The sequence below is a fragment of the Belonocnema kinseyi genome, chromosome 4, assembly GCF_010883055.1.
Source record: "Belonocnema kinseyi isolate 2016_QV_RU_SX_M_011 chromosome 4, B_treatae_v1, whole genome shotgun sequence".
Classification (NCBI taxonomy): Eukaryota; Metazoa; Arthropoda; class Insecta; order Hymenoptera; family Cynipidae; genus Belonocnema; species Belonocnema kinseyi.
The window spans coordinates 99191705-99210511 of NC_046660.1; the positions used below are offsets into that span (position 1 = coordinate 99191705).

An 18807-nucleotide genomic window follows, 5' to 3' on the forward strand; every position below is an offset into this window, starting at 1 on the left:
AATTCTAAAATCGCCTAGAAAAAATTATTTTTTTATTTCCTTGCTACTAATGTTCGTCAAGAAACAAATTCACAAAAGAAAAGAAAAATTGGTAAATTTGACCCAGATGCTAAATATGCGTTATAAAACATAAAAATATAAGAAAATTCGTTTAGTAGACGAAATCAAAATTTTACAAATACAATATTTCTACTGTATAAAGAAAATGTTTAAATTGACTGCTGCAATTTAAAAACTTGTAATACATTCCGTTGAAAACTATGAAAGCGACTTTTTAATTTTGTCAGACGTTCTTAGAACGGAACATTTCAAGAAGACATTTTTCTAGATGATTATATTTCATCTTCATTTCTGCCAGAAGCTTTTATTTTAAATATAAAGGAGGTAAACATGATTTTTTTTCTTAAGAAATAGTGGTAATCCTCAAATAGAAAACCTAAAATTGTTGAAAAATTATTCAGTGTCAGACCAAATGAGACCAAAATATTTGGCAAAACTATTCACTTATAAATATTGGTTTGAAAATCAAAAAGATCATTTTTAATAAAGAATCAGTTGACTCTGTCTAGAGCCCAGATACTTAAAAATAAAACTTTTGCAAGATGAATAAAAAATTTCCCTTAATATTTTGCCGAACTTTTTCATACACTGCAACAATTTTTTCTGATTACTTGGAAGAAAAGCAACGACTTCTCTTCAAGATCCGGAAGCAATTGAATTGCCACCACGCGTGAAATTTTGAAATCTGTAATCGTCATCGTAGCACCACTGCGTTTTATGGCAATTATCCAAACAGAGTCGGTACGCTATCCAAGTATGCAAAGACAGATCTGTGGAAATTAAAAACTATCTAGATGTCGCGATAGCGTACCGGAAATTGGTTTGAAAACGTCTGGAAGCATCTCACACCTAATTTCCACGACTAGACAGGCATCTTCAACATCTGCAGGAAAGAAGGGTAAGGGAATTTTACGAAGTGGAGGATACAGTGGTAATCATAAGATTCACAATCACAAATTCAGTCACAGCAATCATCAAACATATAAAAATACTTTTTACTGAAGAAATCAGGCGCTGGAGAACAACTGCTTTCTGAAGGATGTCCATAATCTGGGAAAAATTGTGATATGTGCGCTAAAGTCGTATATGTAATTAGTAATGCCAATAGTATACGAAAAAAATAATTACAGCAATTAACGAAACAATATGAAATTACAAAGTAATACAAGAAATATTTATAGAACCAAAACTGTTAAATGCTCTACATTTAATTCTTTTCCAACAACTGAAGAAACTCTGTGCACCATATACCAAAATGTGATTTATGCAGCCTGGAAAATAATTTCTTCTTTTGAGTGTATCTTATTCCAGAATTCCGTTCATTTTATACTGGTCATTATTCTCTTTTCTAATAAGTTGCAAACCTAACTTTTCTTTAAACTAAAATTAGGTTACTTTCTTTCCGTTTTTTCTATAAATGATCTTTATAAAAATAATGAAAATAGATGAATGGCGTAAAGGAGACCATTTAGTGATATTAAAGTCCTTAGCGTTAATCCATAGCGTTTATTAATATATTACATCTGTCAGATAGTGTACACGATAAATTCTTAAAGCCTCATCATATTCTTATAACGGTCATCCATTTAATTCTAAAAAGAAACGGCGGTGTCTTTTAGATTGGACGTAGTACATATAAAAGTTTCGAAATGGAAATCTCCCGACTTAATCATAGATTGTTTTTGTTTATGTATGCATTGTTGTAATTTGTAATATTACACGATTTAATTGCACAATGGAGAGACGCTATGACATTGTAAAATTCACACAGGATCTCACAAAAAAATTATGCAAATGATTTTACTTTGCTTGTAGAATTTTGAGACTGCAACGAAGGACGTTCTTTTAAATGATAAAAGACAAAAAATATTTTTTATATTTGCAGTTTCAATTCGAGACTTTTCACGGCGCCCGCCGGTACTCATACTTGGCAAAGAAAACCATTTGCTTCATTTTCACATACTTTTACGATTTTTACAAGGCATGCAGACAAACACTCGCACTTCAATTTGCTCTTTCACATTCGTTTAGGACACCATAGTGTCTGGTCTTAAGAATCTACGCTCGTCTACACGGAAGCTCGATGAAAAATTCTTATTCGATATTTACAGTGTCTGCTGATGCATCTCCCTTCAACAACAATCGACTTAGTTCCTGCGTTTCACTTCCATCAAATACAGTGACAAGAATCATGGGAAAAAATATTATTCTATCTTTTCAGTTACGGTTTGTAGACTCTCTGCCTTAATTCTGAAAGATCATCGACGTTTAAATAAGACTGCTGCTTTGAGCAAAGTTTTAACTCGATTATGATGTTCAAAAATCAAGAGAAAATAGAGAAGAAGAGAGCGGAGGAGATATATACAGAGAAAGAGAGATACAAAGTAAGAAGCAGATTCACACTTACAGTGAAAATCCCATATCTTGTAGTTTTGGCTTTTAATTGAATATGCGATATTCTTATAATTAAATTCTTTAAAAAATTGATGAAAATATTTGGTTCCGACAAAAAAATTATTTGGTTTTTATAGAAGTAACAAAATGTTTTTACTCTTTTAATTCAATTTTTCTCATTAAATCTAGAGTACTTTTCCTGATGTAAATCTCTCATTGTAAAGTAACAAACAATCATAGACGAAATTTATAAACAATTTTTTTTTCTTTCCACTAGAACGTTGAATTGTACGCACATCAAATAAAAAAACCCATTTGCTGAAATTTTCAATACTGAAGTTGCATGAGTTTGAGTGATTTTTTTCATTAGTTTTATTTACTTTTTTAGTTGGTTATTTCTCTCTAAATGACGTTCTAAATAGTCACAGCCCAACTTCGATATATATTTATGTAAATAAGTATACCAAAATTGAAAATATATATGTATACGCACTCATGGTCCAATTCTTTTAACGAATTCGCCCTGTTCTGAACACTCAGATTGGTAACACATGATATAATTAAAACTCAATATGTTTGAAAATAACCAGCACAAAATTGATCTTTTGTAAAGGTTTCTTTAAGATAGGTATAATTAATTTTGATAGATTCAGAAATATAACTTATTCTAATTCATTCGTGTAATCCTTATAAAGATTCAGACTTTTTTTTCCTAAATCGGTGATTAAGAAAAACTTGATTCTTATTTAATTCAGCGCATAAAAATGCAAATTTGGCAATACCCGTCATTTTTACAAAATTTTATTATAAAATAGGTCATTAAAGCGGTATTAAAATTAAAGACATAGATCAATTCTAAGTAGAGGGCATTATTTGAACCATATAGGTACCTTTTTAAAGAATTTTATTGTACAACATTCTTGCGAAGTATTACAATCACTACTCGAATTCAGGTAACAATATTCATAATAACAATTCAAAAAATAAAAACGTTTAAAATTATTTTTTTTCTCGATAGGTTTGAATACTTTCAATGATAGAATGCACAAAATGCTGATTCTGGATTGCAATAACTGAGCGTAATTTTCCTCAATACCAACAATGAAACTCTCATGTAGTTATTCATTGCGTAAGTTACTACGTTTCATTGAGCACAACCAATTATATTATTGACACATGATATGTTTTTGATTCACGTGGATATTAATGACGATGTATAATTGTATATTGTAGATAATCTATAGAGCATAAAATCCATTATTACAAGCTGTTACTACGGAAATTATAAATATTATTCTGCTTGAGTCAACCGATATTCTTACCTTGAAAATTCACACGACAGCTTGTTAGTGCATGTCACTTTATAATGTAAAAATGTTATTCTTGAATTGAAAAGATAATTGTATGATGGATAACACTTCTGCAATTAGTTAAGATAATAGTTTCCTAAAAATAAAAACTATTTGTAAAATATATAAAAGATATAACAATTTCGTAAGGACACAGTTACTGTGCTTTCTTCGAGATTGAAACATTACCCTTTTCCAAGGAAACCTTGTTATTTCTCAAGAAAAATACATATATCATCCGAGAATACAAATAACAAACCGTAAATTCTATCTAAGTGCAGCTTCTTTTACTTGTGATTTAAAGAAGGCTTTTCTGCACATGAAGCTTTAATTCGAAAAAAAAACATTGGCCATGATCCAAATATACCCTCTACCGTCAATTTTTCGCCATTACTGGTGCACTCTTTAAAGAAGAGCTACCGAGAGAATTTGCTTCGCATAAATGATTAACTTTGAGAAGAATAATAAAATTTTCTTTTAATCTGGCACAAACCCTAAACTCACATATGTTTTTAGCGCGAACGTCAGGTTGGCTAAACGGGTAAGTTACAATTGAACTGAGATCGAGAGAATTGGATGGGTTGTTGGACATGTGCGTGCTTCATACGCGTGTGCGTGAGAAGAGTGTCGCTGCGCGTGTAAACGGCGGGACAGAGTGTACAGCCGTATTTTCCGGGAAAATGCACGTAATAATGATTTCTCACATTGGTAACGACCTTACCACACAAAGAACACCGCCTCCTCTCGTCCGAGTTATTCTGTCTCTCAAAAATCTGAGAAATCCGCCAATTTTTCAGCTCTGTAACAATTAACAGAAACCACACAAAAATCAAGATGGCCTTACATACTTTTATGCAGTAAGTCCGGTTTGGCTATTTATATGGGTGACGAGCGTGCGGCTTTCCGCGTGAATATGCATCAATTTAGAATATAACGTAATTGAACAAGATATTGCATGTCTATGGATCCAAAAGGTTCGCGCCGGGAGAGAACGAAGATCCACGAACGAATTTCCAACTATCTCTTTAAGTATGATAAGGTCTCTTTTATACACTTTTTTTTTCTTTCTGCTAGAGTTGTATTACGAACTCGGCGAAAGCGTGATAATTATACAAGCTAGAAATAACGAGTAATACAGTAAGGGCTCTTTCATCGCTCTACCGCCCAGACCCACGCAATTAGTTCAAAGGAAAAATACTAATATCGATTCAAGTGCATTACAAATGTGTTAATTCATCAAAATTGCCGGGTATCATTGCTGCGAGAATAAAAATTAAGGATGTTCTGACTATTCTTAGGATCTTCTTTTAATTTTTAGTCCAGGGGTTCACAAATCAACCGATCGAGTATACAGCTACTTCAGAATTCAAAATACTTACGGATATTTTAGTGACTTCAACCAATTTCGGATGACTTTACACAATTACATTTTAAATACATATTTTTGAGAATTTTCAAAAAGAGCGTACATAATATTATAAATAGGGGAAGATCGTTTCTGAATCCCACATAATACAACTCGTTTTAGGAACTTCAAATAAATTATAAAAAAAATAAATAATCAAGAAAATACAAAAGTTTTAGCCGATTTTATATCTATGCGACTTTATACTACTTTTATGATATTAAAAAAATCAACTGTCTTCACGAGTTACCAACCCCTCGTTCTTAGTTTTATCATACGTTTTCAGAAAGCTTCTGTGTATTTGTTTAAAAGGGGGAGAAAGCTTTGCGCTCTATGTACCTACAGAAAATATAAAAACGAGAAAACTATAGTGTACAAAAAAAGCAAAAGGCAAAGCATTGAATAACAGCAACCATTTTGTAGTTTTATCCTTGATATTCGTCAACAAACATTCTATGATATATAACCATTCATGTCTGCATGATGTCTAGAACAAATATGCTTAATATAAGTTTCGCTTCAAGAATAGAGACCACACTGAGTTTCGCTCGCGGGAAAAAATAACGATCTCGAAACGCACGTCACTGATCACCGTAGGGAATTTGGATATTGTGCAAGATTATAAAATAAATCGATGTAATGAAAAATCACTGAGCCTGCCCGCATGATATTTTCTCAGCAAAAACGTCCTCGGCTCGTTTATGTCATTTTTAATCATTTAAAGTTATATTTTTACTACAATGAGCACTAAATGTTAATATTGAAATGCAAATTACGAATTAGATTCTTTGAACATTGAGCAGCATTTCTAAGCTCAAGAGCGTCACATTTCTCGCAGCCAGGAGAATTTGTACATTTTTCCTAATGCATACTTGATTGGATCGAAGAAGCCTTTGAATTGAATGCTTCGACGACCAAGAAGAACTTTCGGCAGATAATTAAAACTTGTAGAATCAAGGCACGCGAGGAAAGTTCCTAATACTCGGAAAAGACGCCCTTAAGATAAAAAAGTTTACAAGTTAGCTTGGAATCTCTTTGTACATTACAAAGATTATTCATTAAGTAACTGAAAACAATTATCTCCCATCTCTAGATTTACATCAAAGAAATCTTCGCAGTTTTCTTAACACTCTAAATAAACCCAAAACAAACACTGAGCCTTTCATCAAAATTCTTTCACTTAAGAAAAATATAAATTCCTTGATATTCCGGGTTTTCTTGATCTGCGGATACCCCAAACTACCCGGTACTATTATATTTAGGACAATTATTTGCCTGAATGACATTTATGATTGAAAATTATTATTTTCTACATAAGCCGATTAGAAGAAATTGTGTCCTGGCTGAGTGAAGCAGTGAGTGAAGCAGTGAGTAATTTTTCATTTTGAAAAAGCTTATCTTTGCTGTCAGAACCGGCTTCATTTGACAAGAGGGCGTCGACTGGTTAAACTTGACACTCCCTAGGTCGATCGATCCTGGTGTGAAATATGGTTGTATTGAAGCAGGTCGCGCTGCCACTTGTTGCAGGGCAATTTTTCGCAAACCCAAGAGGCGCTTGCGCCCAGAGCTTCGAAGGTGCGAAGGAACAGTCACCAATTCCGGTAGATTCCGCAAAGGCGCTATCACGATAATATCTACTTTTAAGATAGGTTTCAAAAACAAAAAGAAAGAAAAAAGCAATTTTATCGTTCTTCCTGATTACTGTTTCCTACACACCTCTCTCTTTCTCTCTCCCCTTCTTTTATCAAAGTAGACGCATCTTACGAAAAGTATTTTACACCTAATCAGTAGAAGAAGTGATCTGGAAAAGAAAGCGGAGGCCATTCGGTTAACACACAATTATGTTTAATCAAAAAATTAGTACGAAATACATTAAATGCACATATGATTAATTCTTGCGTTCATTTTCTTGTTGTTTTGTTTCAAACCTTCATCATCCGCATATAATATCTACATTAGAATTAAAAGAGACAAGTCTATAATAATAATAATAATAATAATAATAATAATAATAGCAATAATAATAACGAATAATTAACTTAACGATAATAATAATATAATAATAATAATCATAATGCAATCGTAAACTTAAGACCTTTATGTTAGAGAATAATATAATCGTATTTAAGAATAAGAATAAATCGTGCAGTGACGATAAAAAGGGCGTCGTAAAAATAATTTTTCCATTTCTTTCCTAAATGAAACTCGATTAGTCCTAACCGTTTCTAGAGTAGGTTAAAAAAAATATCTTTCGTCGTGTTCCGATGTCATACGTATTGTACCTTTCGTGTCGAAGGTTTCATTAATTTCTAGCTTCATACGTTAAAACGTATTAAAACGATGTCCAATCAATAAATTTATTATCCTCGAGAATGCAGCTTTCAGCAAATCGCGAGCCCTCATATGTTTAACAATTTAATCGACGATTCATTCGTTCATACCAGATCGAAAGATCTTGCATTTTCTCTTTTTTCCCCTTTCATGTCGCTCATAAGAAATTCCTAAAAGGTTACCAACTTGGATAACGTTTTTACACTGTTTGGTACAAATGTATCTTTATATTCATAAGATTCTAGCAGTTCGATTATGGTAATACGTAGTGCCGCAGTTAATCTGTGACTCTGTCCAAAAAAAATTGGGGAAAAACAATAATAAAGGGGGTGGGGGGATATAACAAAATGGGAACACAATAAATTAAGAACGCGGCGCGTTTCAAACGCATAAGTATCTGAAAGTGTGTAGAGAAAGAAAAGAGACCAAACGGGATGTGAGGAAAGAGTTAGACCCGTAAAAACGCGTTTAATATGACAAAAAGTCAAAAATGAAAGGGAAGAGAGAACAAATTTAAGGAAAGATCCGTCGAAAAATAGTGTGCGCGACTTTAAAACAAGGGCGAATAAGATTTCCATTAGTTTGGTTTCTCCTCTAAGAAATGCAACATATGTACATGTACACGATACAATTTTAAGTATATACCAAATCGAGACAAGAGGCAAAGGATATACCATGTTATTTATAAATCACACAACTTCAGTCTGACATGTCGCGCCAATGAGAAAATTTTTTGAAATAGATCACGCCATTACATTCATGTTTAACGTATATTATCGCAGGAATAGTCCCTTACGATTACATACACTCAGCTTCTTTCCCTAGTCGCCGCCCCTCCCTCCCTCCCCCCTTCCCGACCCAAAAATAACAAAATGTATATGTATACATATATTTTATATATGAAGATAGATATATACATATATGTGAGTGTATATACATATACATCCATATAATTAAACCGTAATTTGTATATATTATTATATAAAGAGATATTCATAAAGGTATATTTTTTTATTTATTTAGTTTAATAATGTACAGGGAGTGAAACGTTATCAACCAGCGGATTGTTTAGCGCGAGAACGAAACGCCTGAAAACATTGCCCTTATCCTATCAGCTAAGCCTAGTCCCTAGGTAACACCTACGTCTATTTAACTATACTCTCATAATGTTCTCTTGCACAGCCATAGTTTCTTTCTTCACGTCGCGCGTTCGCGTTTCCTAAACGCGTCTCTTTCTCTCGTTTTCACTCAGTCTAATCACTGCAATTTATATTTTCATTTCTTGTGTCCAAGGAAAAAGACAATCTCTCCAAATAATGATGAACCTCAACCTTCGGTATGTATATGAAAGAATGATTGGACAGGTTGGAAAAAGTTGAGACTGAATTAAATCAAGTAAGAGGATAAAGGAAAAGATTCCAAGTCAATTGAATCAAACTGAAGTGAATGAAGTTGGGAGTGAATTTTGTTCCGGTAAAGACTTGGCGAGTCGTTCCTCCCTGGACGTCTAGATCTAGAAAATTCATCAATTTAACTTTAAGTCATACGACGTGTACTGCAGAAACGAAATCATTCGTATTTAATCCAAATCACGACTATGTACCGATTCCCGATCCTAGAGTTTGGCATTTGACGAAATCACTCGAAAAGAGTTGACTATAAAAGACAATCGAAAAAATTTGGACGACTTCCCCTCGCGCCCCTTTTTACCTCACACCATCCACAAAGAGCCGGATAAACGTAACTCACCCGCTAGGAGATAACGCCTCGCCCCATTACTATCGCAATATTGCACAAATTTCTTTAAATTCTTCTCAATTTCAATAAGGTGTTAGCACCAATCTATTATATCACAATGTTCCACTCCACACCACGCAATTGTAAATATATAAATACTTATACGTAGCAGTAGTAGCAGTATAGTATTAGTAAAGTTGTAATAATAGTAATAGTATTATGTAGTTGTTTTTGTAGTATTAATCATTTTAATTAATAAAAGGTTTCAATATAACAGCCTGGCGACCAGCACCACGAGCGTGGAGCAGGCCGTTTTATTACACTTTGTGAAATCTGTATGTGCCGAGTATTTCTCTCTTTCTCTCTTCTTCCTTACTTTTCCCACCCTCTCCTTCCTCAAAAAATTTTCTCTCACTTTTTACCCTCGAGTTCATCTACCTACACTCCCCTTTCTCTGTCTGCTCATCCGCAGCTCTAGGACACGCATTCGGGCCAAAAGCCACTATATTCGCAGTTTCTTTCTTTGCAGTTAAATATTAAGTGGAAATCCGTACAATAGTATTATTATTATTATTAAGTTAAAATTCCAAAATTGTTAAAACGTTCCTATAATTATCACAAACTGTATTCAATCAATACCCAATCGATCTCGAATGTCAGGAGTGACAAAATTGTACAACTTAAGGCATTTTTCAATTTTTCAAAAGTCTTGGAAAAATATTCAACAATTAATATTCTAAATATATCTTATGCACTCTTTCCATTTAAAAGTACAGAAATTACTATTTATTTGAATCTACAAATCTGTGAGATTGGCAAGCATAGGCGTGTAAGAATTCAAGACTCAGATAACAAAACTAGAGAATCTATGTATAACAAGAGAACAAAAAGTTTTATATACAATTTTATCACTCCACACACGAGATCGTTTCTCTCATTATCACGAAAAAATTATAATAGTATGTAAAGACATTTTCGAAAACACTAGTGGAAATCATTAGCAGCACAACCTACTTCACAGCATTAAGCAAGATTTTCTCAAAATCTTTAAGCATAATAAAGTAAATCGAAAATAAGAATCTTCACAAGGAAAGGGTTACATTTAAAGAATTACAGAGAAGCTTATTATGACGTCATAAATATTTTGTAATAAACATTTTAATACTTAATATCATAATTAATTTAATAGACTAAATATCATAACAAACGTAAGATCCTAGAATTTTTAATATCCAAATTTGGAAGAAGTAATTTCGACGTGTTACTTATGACGCCATGTGGAAGAAAATGAATTGATAATATCGTTGTTACCCATAATGTATAAATCACAATAACTGTCACGAAAGAGAATCCAATCCAAAGATTAATCCTACTCAGTATCACGTATAAGATTAACACAATTTATTAATACTAATGGCTGCCAAAATGTATTACTTGAATGTTTGTAAGTCTTTTTTTTTAATTTTATGTTTCGAAAGATAACGGAAACTATAGCACAAATAATAATGAATCAGACGCTCAGTCGTGTATAAAATAATTCACAAACCAATTCAACGCAAATGTAATCCAATTGTAGATTTGAGTGATTTTCGTAAATAACATTTGATCGAAACGCATTTATCACAAATTCGTTACACCATCCAGAGAAAAATCTCATTTAAATCAAACCTTGTTTCAGTCTCATAAATTCCTTATTCCTTATCAATATCAAAACGAACTGTCTAACGTTACGGAGAATTCCGTAATACTAGCCCTCGAGCTATACTTGACAGGCTTGTTTTACGGAAAAATCCGTATTACTAGTCAGTGTCATATAAAAATCGAGTAAATGTCAATTCGTACGACAAAATTAAATACATCAAACAAACCAAAGTTTACTTTAACCATATACATTTTTTCAATTGGAATTTTACCAAACTCTAAATTAAACAAGACTTTTCTACAGGCATTTTTATAAATTAACAACAATTCATTTTCCTCCTCGTAGATATACAATGTTGGATGTAATAATTGATACTAGAGTAAAAAAGCGCACAGAACTAATGTTAATCGTAGATGCATGCAGGCAAAAAAAAAAGAAAAAATTCTCCACGCAGTGACTCGAATCCTTGATGATAAGAGGTGAGAGAGATGGGACCGTTGACAATCTAATGACTCTAAATGCGTTTATACAGTATTCCTGACTCACGTGCGTTTTCACCCCATCACAAGATCATGTACCAAGGATTCACTAGGACCATATTAACCAACTTTATTCATAAAATAATAACTCCACTTTATTTTCGGCACCAGATAAACGTTTCCCATTATCTTAAATCGACTCTTTTTCAGAGAAAATACTTCAAAGTTATTTGTTTACGAGTAAAACTGGTTACTATATTTTATCAAATGACACCTGAGTGCATGTCCTTGAGTATAAAAAACATTGTCATCGACTACATTGATGTGAATTCCATTATTTACGGTCGGTACGCGAATGACCCTGGTTAACCAGATTCATTTGACGAAACCCACCTACTCCCCCCTCCAGAAAAACGGAAACCAAATTTGGTCGTAATAATAATTTTTGCAGTTTCACGCGCCCCACAATTCCTATGACGAGAAATTCATTAGAGTTATCCGAACGATCAACGGAAGCCGCACAGTTATTATAGAGGTTTACAGAGATGCGGTAATAAACAGCGCGGCTTGACGTTTGGCTGAACAATTCCGGAAATTGGAAGTGGTCGAAATCAACTAATGTACAACCAATGTGCAATTCTGCGCGCGCATCGATTCGAGTTAAACCACTTCATTAAAACCCGCGGTGAAAACGCAATTGGAATACATGTAGAACACAAAAGCAGCAAATAATATCCGACTATTATATTTGGTAAGCTTGCGGTACTGTGTATTCGAAGAAGATTCAAAGTTTCTCGTACAGAGCAAAAAAAGGAATAAAAAAATATAAACAGAAAAACACAGAGAGACCGATTGGCAAAACGATCAACTTGCGGTAGGCCTGTATCTTGTAGTTTCTCCGTTTCGCAAATAAATAATTATATATATGCGCGCATCGCTGAATAGGGAATAGTGCTTTCCTCTGGTGAAATAGTAACAACACATATATAAAATCATAAAACGGTAAAACAAAATAAATTATCCAATATATTATACCTTGTAATAATATTAATAAGAATATCGTAATAATAATAATAATCTGAATCAGCGTTATATATTAATATTCTGGCTATATATTATTAAATTATTAGATATGCGTATGTATGTTCGGGTAGCCATAACTATGCAAAGTGCCCCTTCCTTCGAAGTAAGAAAAGACATAAAAAGGCGGCAATATCAGGTGATCACAATTCAGCGTGATTTGGCTCTTTGAATAGCTAGCAAACTCGGTCCTGTATCTGTTCTTGCGTCTGTATCTATCCTGTTTGAAAACATTTACGCAATTTCCACGTAGAGAAAAACAAAAACACACTAGAGAAACAATAAACAAAGATTAAAGAACAAACGGATTGCACCCCAACCTATGAAATATCTATGTGTAACGAGGTTGTGAATATTGTAAGCCATCCCTTGGATAAAATTGCCTTTTAAACATAACTATCTCCAACCAATGTAGAATATAACAGTAGAATATGTAAAGTATAAAATATAGTACTATAAATCATCATCATTATCCTTATCATCATAATCACCATCCAGTAGGGTACATCCTTACATTGTGTCGCCTATGCATTTAAGTCCCACTCGTGGAATGTCTCTTAAGATTTCCACTATTTACTTTCTGCTTATTGCATTTGCGGTGTGCAGTTTAATTGTTATAATTATAGAATTTAAGTGTTATGTAACAAGTAACACGCGTTTTATAGTTTAATTTCATATTAGACCCGCTGAGCTACGTTACCGTAACTTTATAAAACAATGCATAGGACAAAAATTTCGTTGTCAATCGATCATCGATCCGTAATTCTGAAATGTGTCAATTGTGTGCTTTAGTCTGATGCAACTTTTTTTTCAATATCGATACGTACTACAGAGACTCGAACAACTGGCGCAGTATACCTTAAACGCGAATTCAAAACGTACTACGCTAGTTGAGTCTTTTCAAGACTTGTCGATACATGAAAGTTTTACATAGGCGAATGTTCTTCTTCTAACGTTGCACCTGTAATTCGCGTATGTTTAGGAGTATCTATTAACGAAGAGAATCGATATCTAATATGAAGAAAAACTATAAAATTTCAACAACTATACGACTCACCCTGCGCATCGATGCATTACTTCTGTTTACATTAGGTTAATGTTAATTAATAATTAATATTCTTTCCTGCTGCTTGTCAGCTCGCCACTTAGCAGCAATTACGGGAGGAATTGGCACCACGTTTGCTCCCATTTTGTGTAAAATTCCATTAAAATCTTTCGCAATTAGTCTCTTTTATCTCACACCGCACATTCGTTTCTTCGTTTTCATTTTTTATAACTTTATACATAGGGCCCTCGATCGACACAGCGTTCGATTACCACAGAAAAAAATAAGGCTGATCGCGTCCTTCTCTGGAGACGGTACTCTCCACTGACATTATCCTTTCGCTCACTATATCTCTTTTGTTTTATTTTCTTATTTTTTAAGCGTAGATCCTATAAGATTTGGTGTTCGTTATAAACTGATTAAGATACCGGCCCTTCTTTGGCTTGCCACGCATCGCACTCTCGCCCGGAGCTGTGCAGAAGGATGAACAATGACGACGACGACGAAGACGAAGACGAGGTCGAAGACGATGATGACGACCACGACGACGAAGACTCTCATTCACGCACGTGTCACGATCATCACAATCACCACGAACGAGCGAGGGAGCGAGCCGACGAGCTCTTTAGGAGAGCGTGTTCATAGTATCGTTATTCGCGGCTGATAATGCCAACGAGCCGGCCATAAAATCGTTAAGATCAATCTTTCTTGCTTCGGGGTGTTTGAATTTAAAGTGTGTACGCAGGTTGTCGCTACGCGTGTACGTGGCACGACAAAGAGGACATTCAAACCTGCCGGGGAAGTGGACGTGGTAGTGGTTCCTGATGTGCGTCACGACCTTGCCGCACAGCTTGCACCTGTGAAGGTTGCAGCCGCCTGGCACCCGGTCAAAGGTCAGCCGCATGTGCCAGGCTTTTGAACCTGCAACATCAACACAAGACAAGTCACTCATCACTGTTGTCTCCCGACCTACGAGCCCTAGTTTTTGGCTCGCTTGTTTTTCTCTCTATACGGCGCAACGAGATCCGATCGAGAGAGCCGGAGAGAAATGAGAGAGAAAGAGAGATAAAGAGAAACAGAGAGAGAAAGGCAGAGCAATTTTATAATCTTTCATTTACTTCATTTTTCCAATTTTTTGTCTCAAAAAAACGCGCTTACAAGCTCTCGTCCAAGCTGGCGAGTACGCCAAGGTACGTGAAAAAGATATGTAGCTCGATGGTATAGTAGCGCTAAGCTGGCACTAAAACAATGCGTGCCGACTCTCGTCGCTCAACCTCACATCCAGTCAACCTTTTCAAAAATTTACCAGTTGCTATTAGTATAGCCAAATCAAAAAACATTCGACTTGGCTTTGTTAAATACCAACATTCTTGTAATCCAGAAAAAACAATATTCAAACAAGAAGACAGAATCTGATACCTCGAAGTGTCACATGATTATCATTTGTTATGAATACATAATTAACTAATAGCATTATTCTTTGAGCCGGATATGAACCAGCAATCTCGTTTCTTAATCGAAGCTACAGTTTAGAGTGTGGCTCTCTTTAGGCCAACAGTTAAATATCAACAATCTTCGAACCCCGGAAGATGAATAATCTTTCGATTTACGGGTTCCAAGGTTGCTGGTATTTTAAGAAGCATCATTCAAATAGTCGGTATGGCCAGAAAGAATGGTTTCTTGATATGCAGCTATGTGGAATTGTCATATCACCCATTTTTGAGAAATACAACCATTTTGCTTGAATACTGAAACCACGATTTCTAGTTGCTTCGAATATTTTTTCCAAATAGAAAGAACGGCAGGATCATTCCTTTAATACAAAAAAATTAAATGATTACATTGTCCTTTAGAAATGCACACTGGATAAATTTCGCTCAGAGGATGATTTTCTTTTAAATTCTATATCTTATTTGATGTTTTTAACAGATATTACATCACAAATGCAAAAGAAAATATGTCAAAACAAAAGTGCACTCCTAAAATGAAACTTTAATCTTAAAAACCTCAGATTTTGTCGTCTTCATTTATTTAGTTAATTCTGATTCAGTCTGGATCAAGCTGAGTAAGCTTGACTTAAATAAAAAAAATGTATATATATCGCAATAGTCTTTTAATATGTTGTAACTGAATGGAGGCAGCAACGACGACTCTCACAACTTTGTACACGTTTATATACACAAATTGGGAACGATTAAGAGTACCTTTGTTATAGCGGGATCATTGGTTAGGTTCGTTAGATTCTCGCATGAGAGAAAGAGAGAGAGAGAGAAACAGAGTGTCAGTTGCGTGTGATTACTTTTAGTGAGAGCAACACAGGTGTGGTTGATGCGCAGGAGTGAAAAACGAAACTTAAAAACAGGAGGAGAAAGTGGACAAAATGCCAGTTATTAAACGAAGGATGGTGTGTTATGGATGATGTCGTTTGAATCTTTATCAACCAAAGTCTCCCATATGAAAAATATTTATAAAACCATTGACAATAACCCTTGAATGTGTGTATAAAAGCCAAAACAGACATATACGCATACACCCACATACACACACAAACGTGAGTTTACGATTCAATTATCTTCATCATCTTCATTTATTTCTCAAAAATCTGCCAGTACAAAAATATTACAATTGTTTCTACGTCGTCTTAAGTCTTAGGAAGGTTAAGTGTCGTTACGCTTAGGTACTAAATACCTAATATAAATATATTTATTTATGTATATGAGTATATTTATGTTAGATTTTAAAAGCAAAATTAAATACTTATGACACCACTATCTAAAATGCTACTATGCGTTGGTGTATGGCACATTACGGAATTACCAGAAGGTTCTCAATGATTTATCAAAAGAAAAAGCAGAGAGACCATTAATGAAGCATAAAGATAAAGACGATACTTTCTTTTTCTGAAGTAAAAATAAATAGTATTGTATTAACGTTGGTCCAGCCAAATTTTAAACCTTATTTTAAATAAGTTTCTACCAAAGGTACGTTACATTCCTTAACTTGGGTTTGAAATTAGGCGATGGCTTTTCAACGTCGATAAAATATACAAAAGTTCTCACAGTAACCAATTCAATAGTTAAGGGTAAAATTAGCAACTCTGATTATTTTTGTACATTCTTAAATTGTTAGCTTGGACTATAACTATTAGGGCTTGGTTTCAAGTTAATTGTGCAATAATATTAAGTGTCAAAACCTCGCCCTTATTAGAATTTGCTTGAGTTAAAGGAACAGAAAACTCAACCCTTTACTTTTGCTTCTCTCCCTGTAGCTATCACTGAGAAATATTATCGACACAGGAAAATATGATAAACCCAGAAGAAAAGTTAAATAACCCAGAAAAAATACCGAACCAGAATAAAAGAAAGAGAAAAGTAAAGTAAGAATAAAAGGGTAATAAATAGAGCGATATTTTCTCGGATATATAATCTATACAAGTACAACGAGTCTACCAAGGAGACCAGAAAAAGAGTCTCTAAAACTAGTAGTTTTAAGCTGGAATCAGCAATAATATTTCAAAGATTAAATCATAATATCCTATTACCGAGAAACTCGATTTTGCATAAACTGAACCTATTATATACGTATATTTAAAAACGAAAATGCTGCTTGATACGATCAGGGTACGTTTACAGTGAAAGAATGAGATCATTCGATCAGACAACTATATAAATGCTTAGAGTATATGATTCTGTAACCATTGGATTGTCTACTGAATACAAGAATAAACTCGATTCTAATGCAGAATTGAATACGAGATCTAAAAGTAGGAAAAATGACATCTTAAGCCTAAGAAATTAATTAGTCAAGAGCACTATTTCAGAAGAATGGAAATATTATATACCGAGCAGTGCAAAGATGCTTTCAAATTAATTAATTTTTAATAGGAAATATTTTCCGTCCCACTTAACACTTAACATAGTTGTCAGGACAAAAACTCTCCGATTTACCCTAGGCGTGCCTACTGCCTATCCTTCCTTTATTTGAATAAGACTACGAGCAGACAAACAAAATTTAAAACGACCTCTATTTTAAGAAACCACCAGAATTCAACAAATATTTGTAAAATATAGTCAGATTCACTACTTTGAAGTATTGATTGAATTAGCCAAAGGAACTGTTCAGCAATAAAAGAAGTACTGAAGTTGGGAGAACTTGAGACGCATACAAGAGTTGAGTAGAGAGAAGTTTAGCCAGACTTCAAGTTCGACTTACAGCGGGTTTAGAATCAGTATTGAGTGTTCAGTCTTGGTACTAAAACTAGCTTTAGACTGAAAGACCTCTGATATCCTGTATAAAGCAACGAGAGACAGATGGAGAAAATGCTGAACGAAGGCAAAAGCTAAGTATCAGATTCATACCATAAAAGGAAAACTTTTCACAATACAAAGTGAAAACTTCATCCAAGTCATCGAAACACGCACAAATAGTGACAAAGTCAAACTAGATCAAGCTCTGTCATTTTCCTCAAATCGAAGCTTGGTCCGTTAGCGTCGCGAAGGGATAGATCAGTCAAGCGTGAAATCCTCTCCACTCAATTTCCTCTATACCCTCATAAAAGTATACAATTGCAACAAAAAGTTCTTTGCAACCAACCCACTCTATTCATAAGTGAACTTCTGCATATGACTATACGCTTTCATATTCTACAGTATGAAATGAATTCAAAATGGCAATAAACAATCTTTGGCTGAAATACGTATGAAATTAAACCTAACTGTAAGCAGTCTTTTTAGAATGAAATTTGAGTTAAACTCAATTTAAATAATATAAAAATCAGTCACGGCAAGGATCTCACAACACTATCTTTTACAATTTGAGGTCAATTTTTAAAAAAATTTTAAATAGTAACTTGAAAAAACCTGAATGATTTTTACAACATATCCATAAAGTCCAGAAAAAAAACTAAAACCTTGAGTCGAAAGATTTTGGCATCTTAGAAACTTTAAGTGGGAAGAAAACTTATGCAAATGCTAATTATAAGCGTTTAATGAATATCTTGAATAAGGGTACTTAAAATTAATATTAAACTAGAGAATTTAAAATAACACTAAAACAATGATGCTTCGCTGTACATAATACCTATTACGTTTACAAATACACGGCGAAACGTTTAATCCCCATGAATATTCATTCAGAAGTTTGCTTCGTGTTCAAGATTATAATACAACTCAAAGCCTTGCACAGTCTCATAATGTGTGTGAATAAAATAAAGTCCCAATGACTCAAAAAGCATACTACATTTTTAGAGAAATAAAAATAATAGTCAAGCTTTTACCGTTTCGCTA

At 33.9% G+C, this 18807-nt stretch overlaps 1 protein-coding gene across 6 annotated transcripts in view; it reads right to left on the reverse strand.

Annotated features, from left to right (window-relative positions):
- LOC117172175 (sex determination protein fruitless) overlaps window positions 1-18807 on the reverse strand; it is a 43746-nt gene that overhangs the window by 4458 nt on the left and 20481 nt on the right. Inside the window, exon 5 of one of the 6 annotated variants that reach the window (XM_033360003.1) lies at window positions 1562-4602. The exons of 2 other annotated variants lie outside the window; for them this stretch is intronic. In XM_033360003.1, the coding sequence (XP_033215894.1) occupies window positions 4337-4602 (266 nt within the window). In that variant the 3' untranslated portion in view covers window positions 1562-4336. 3 more of the 6 variants (XM_033360008.1, XM_033360009.1, XM_033360002.1) reach the window with 3 other exon arrangements.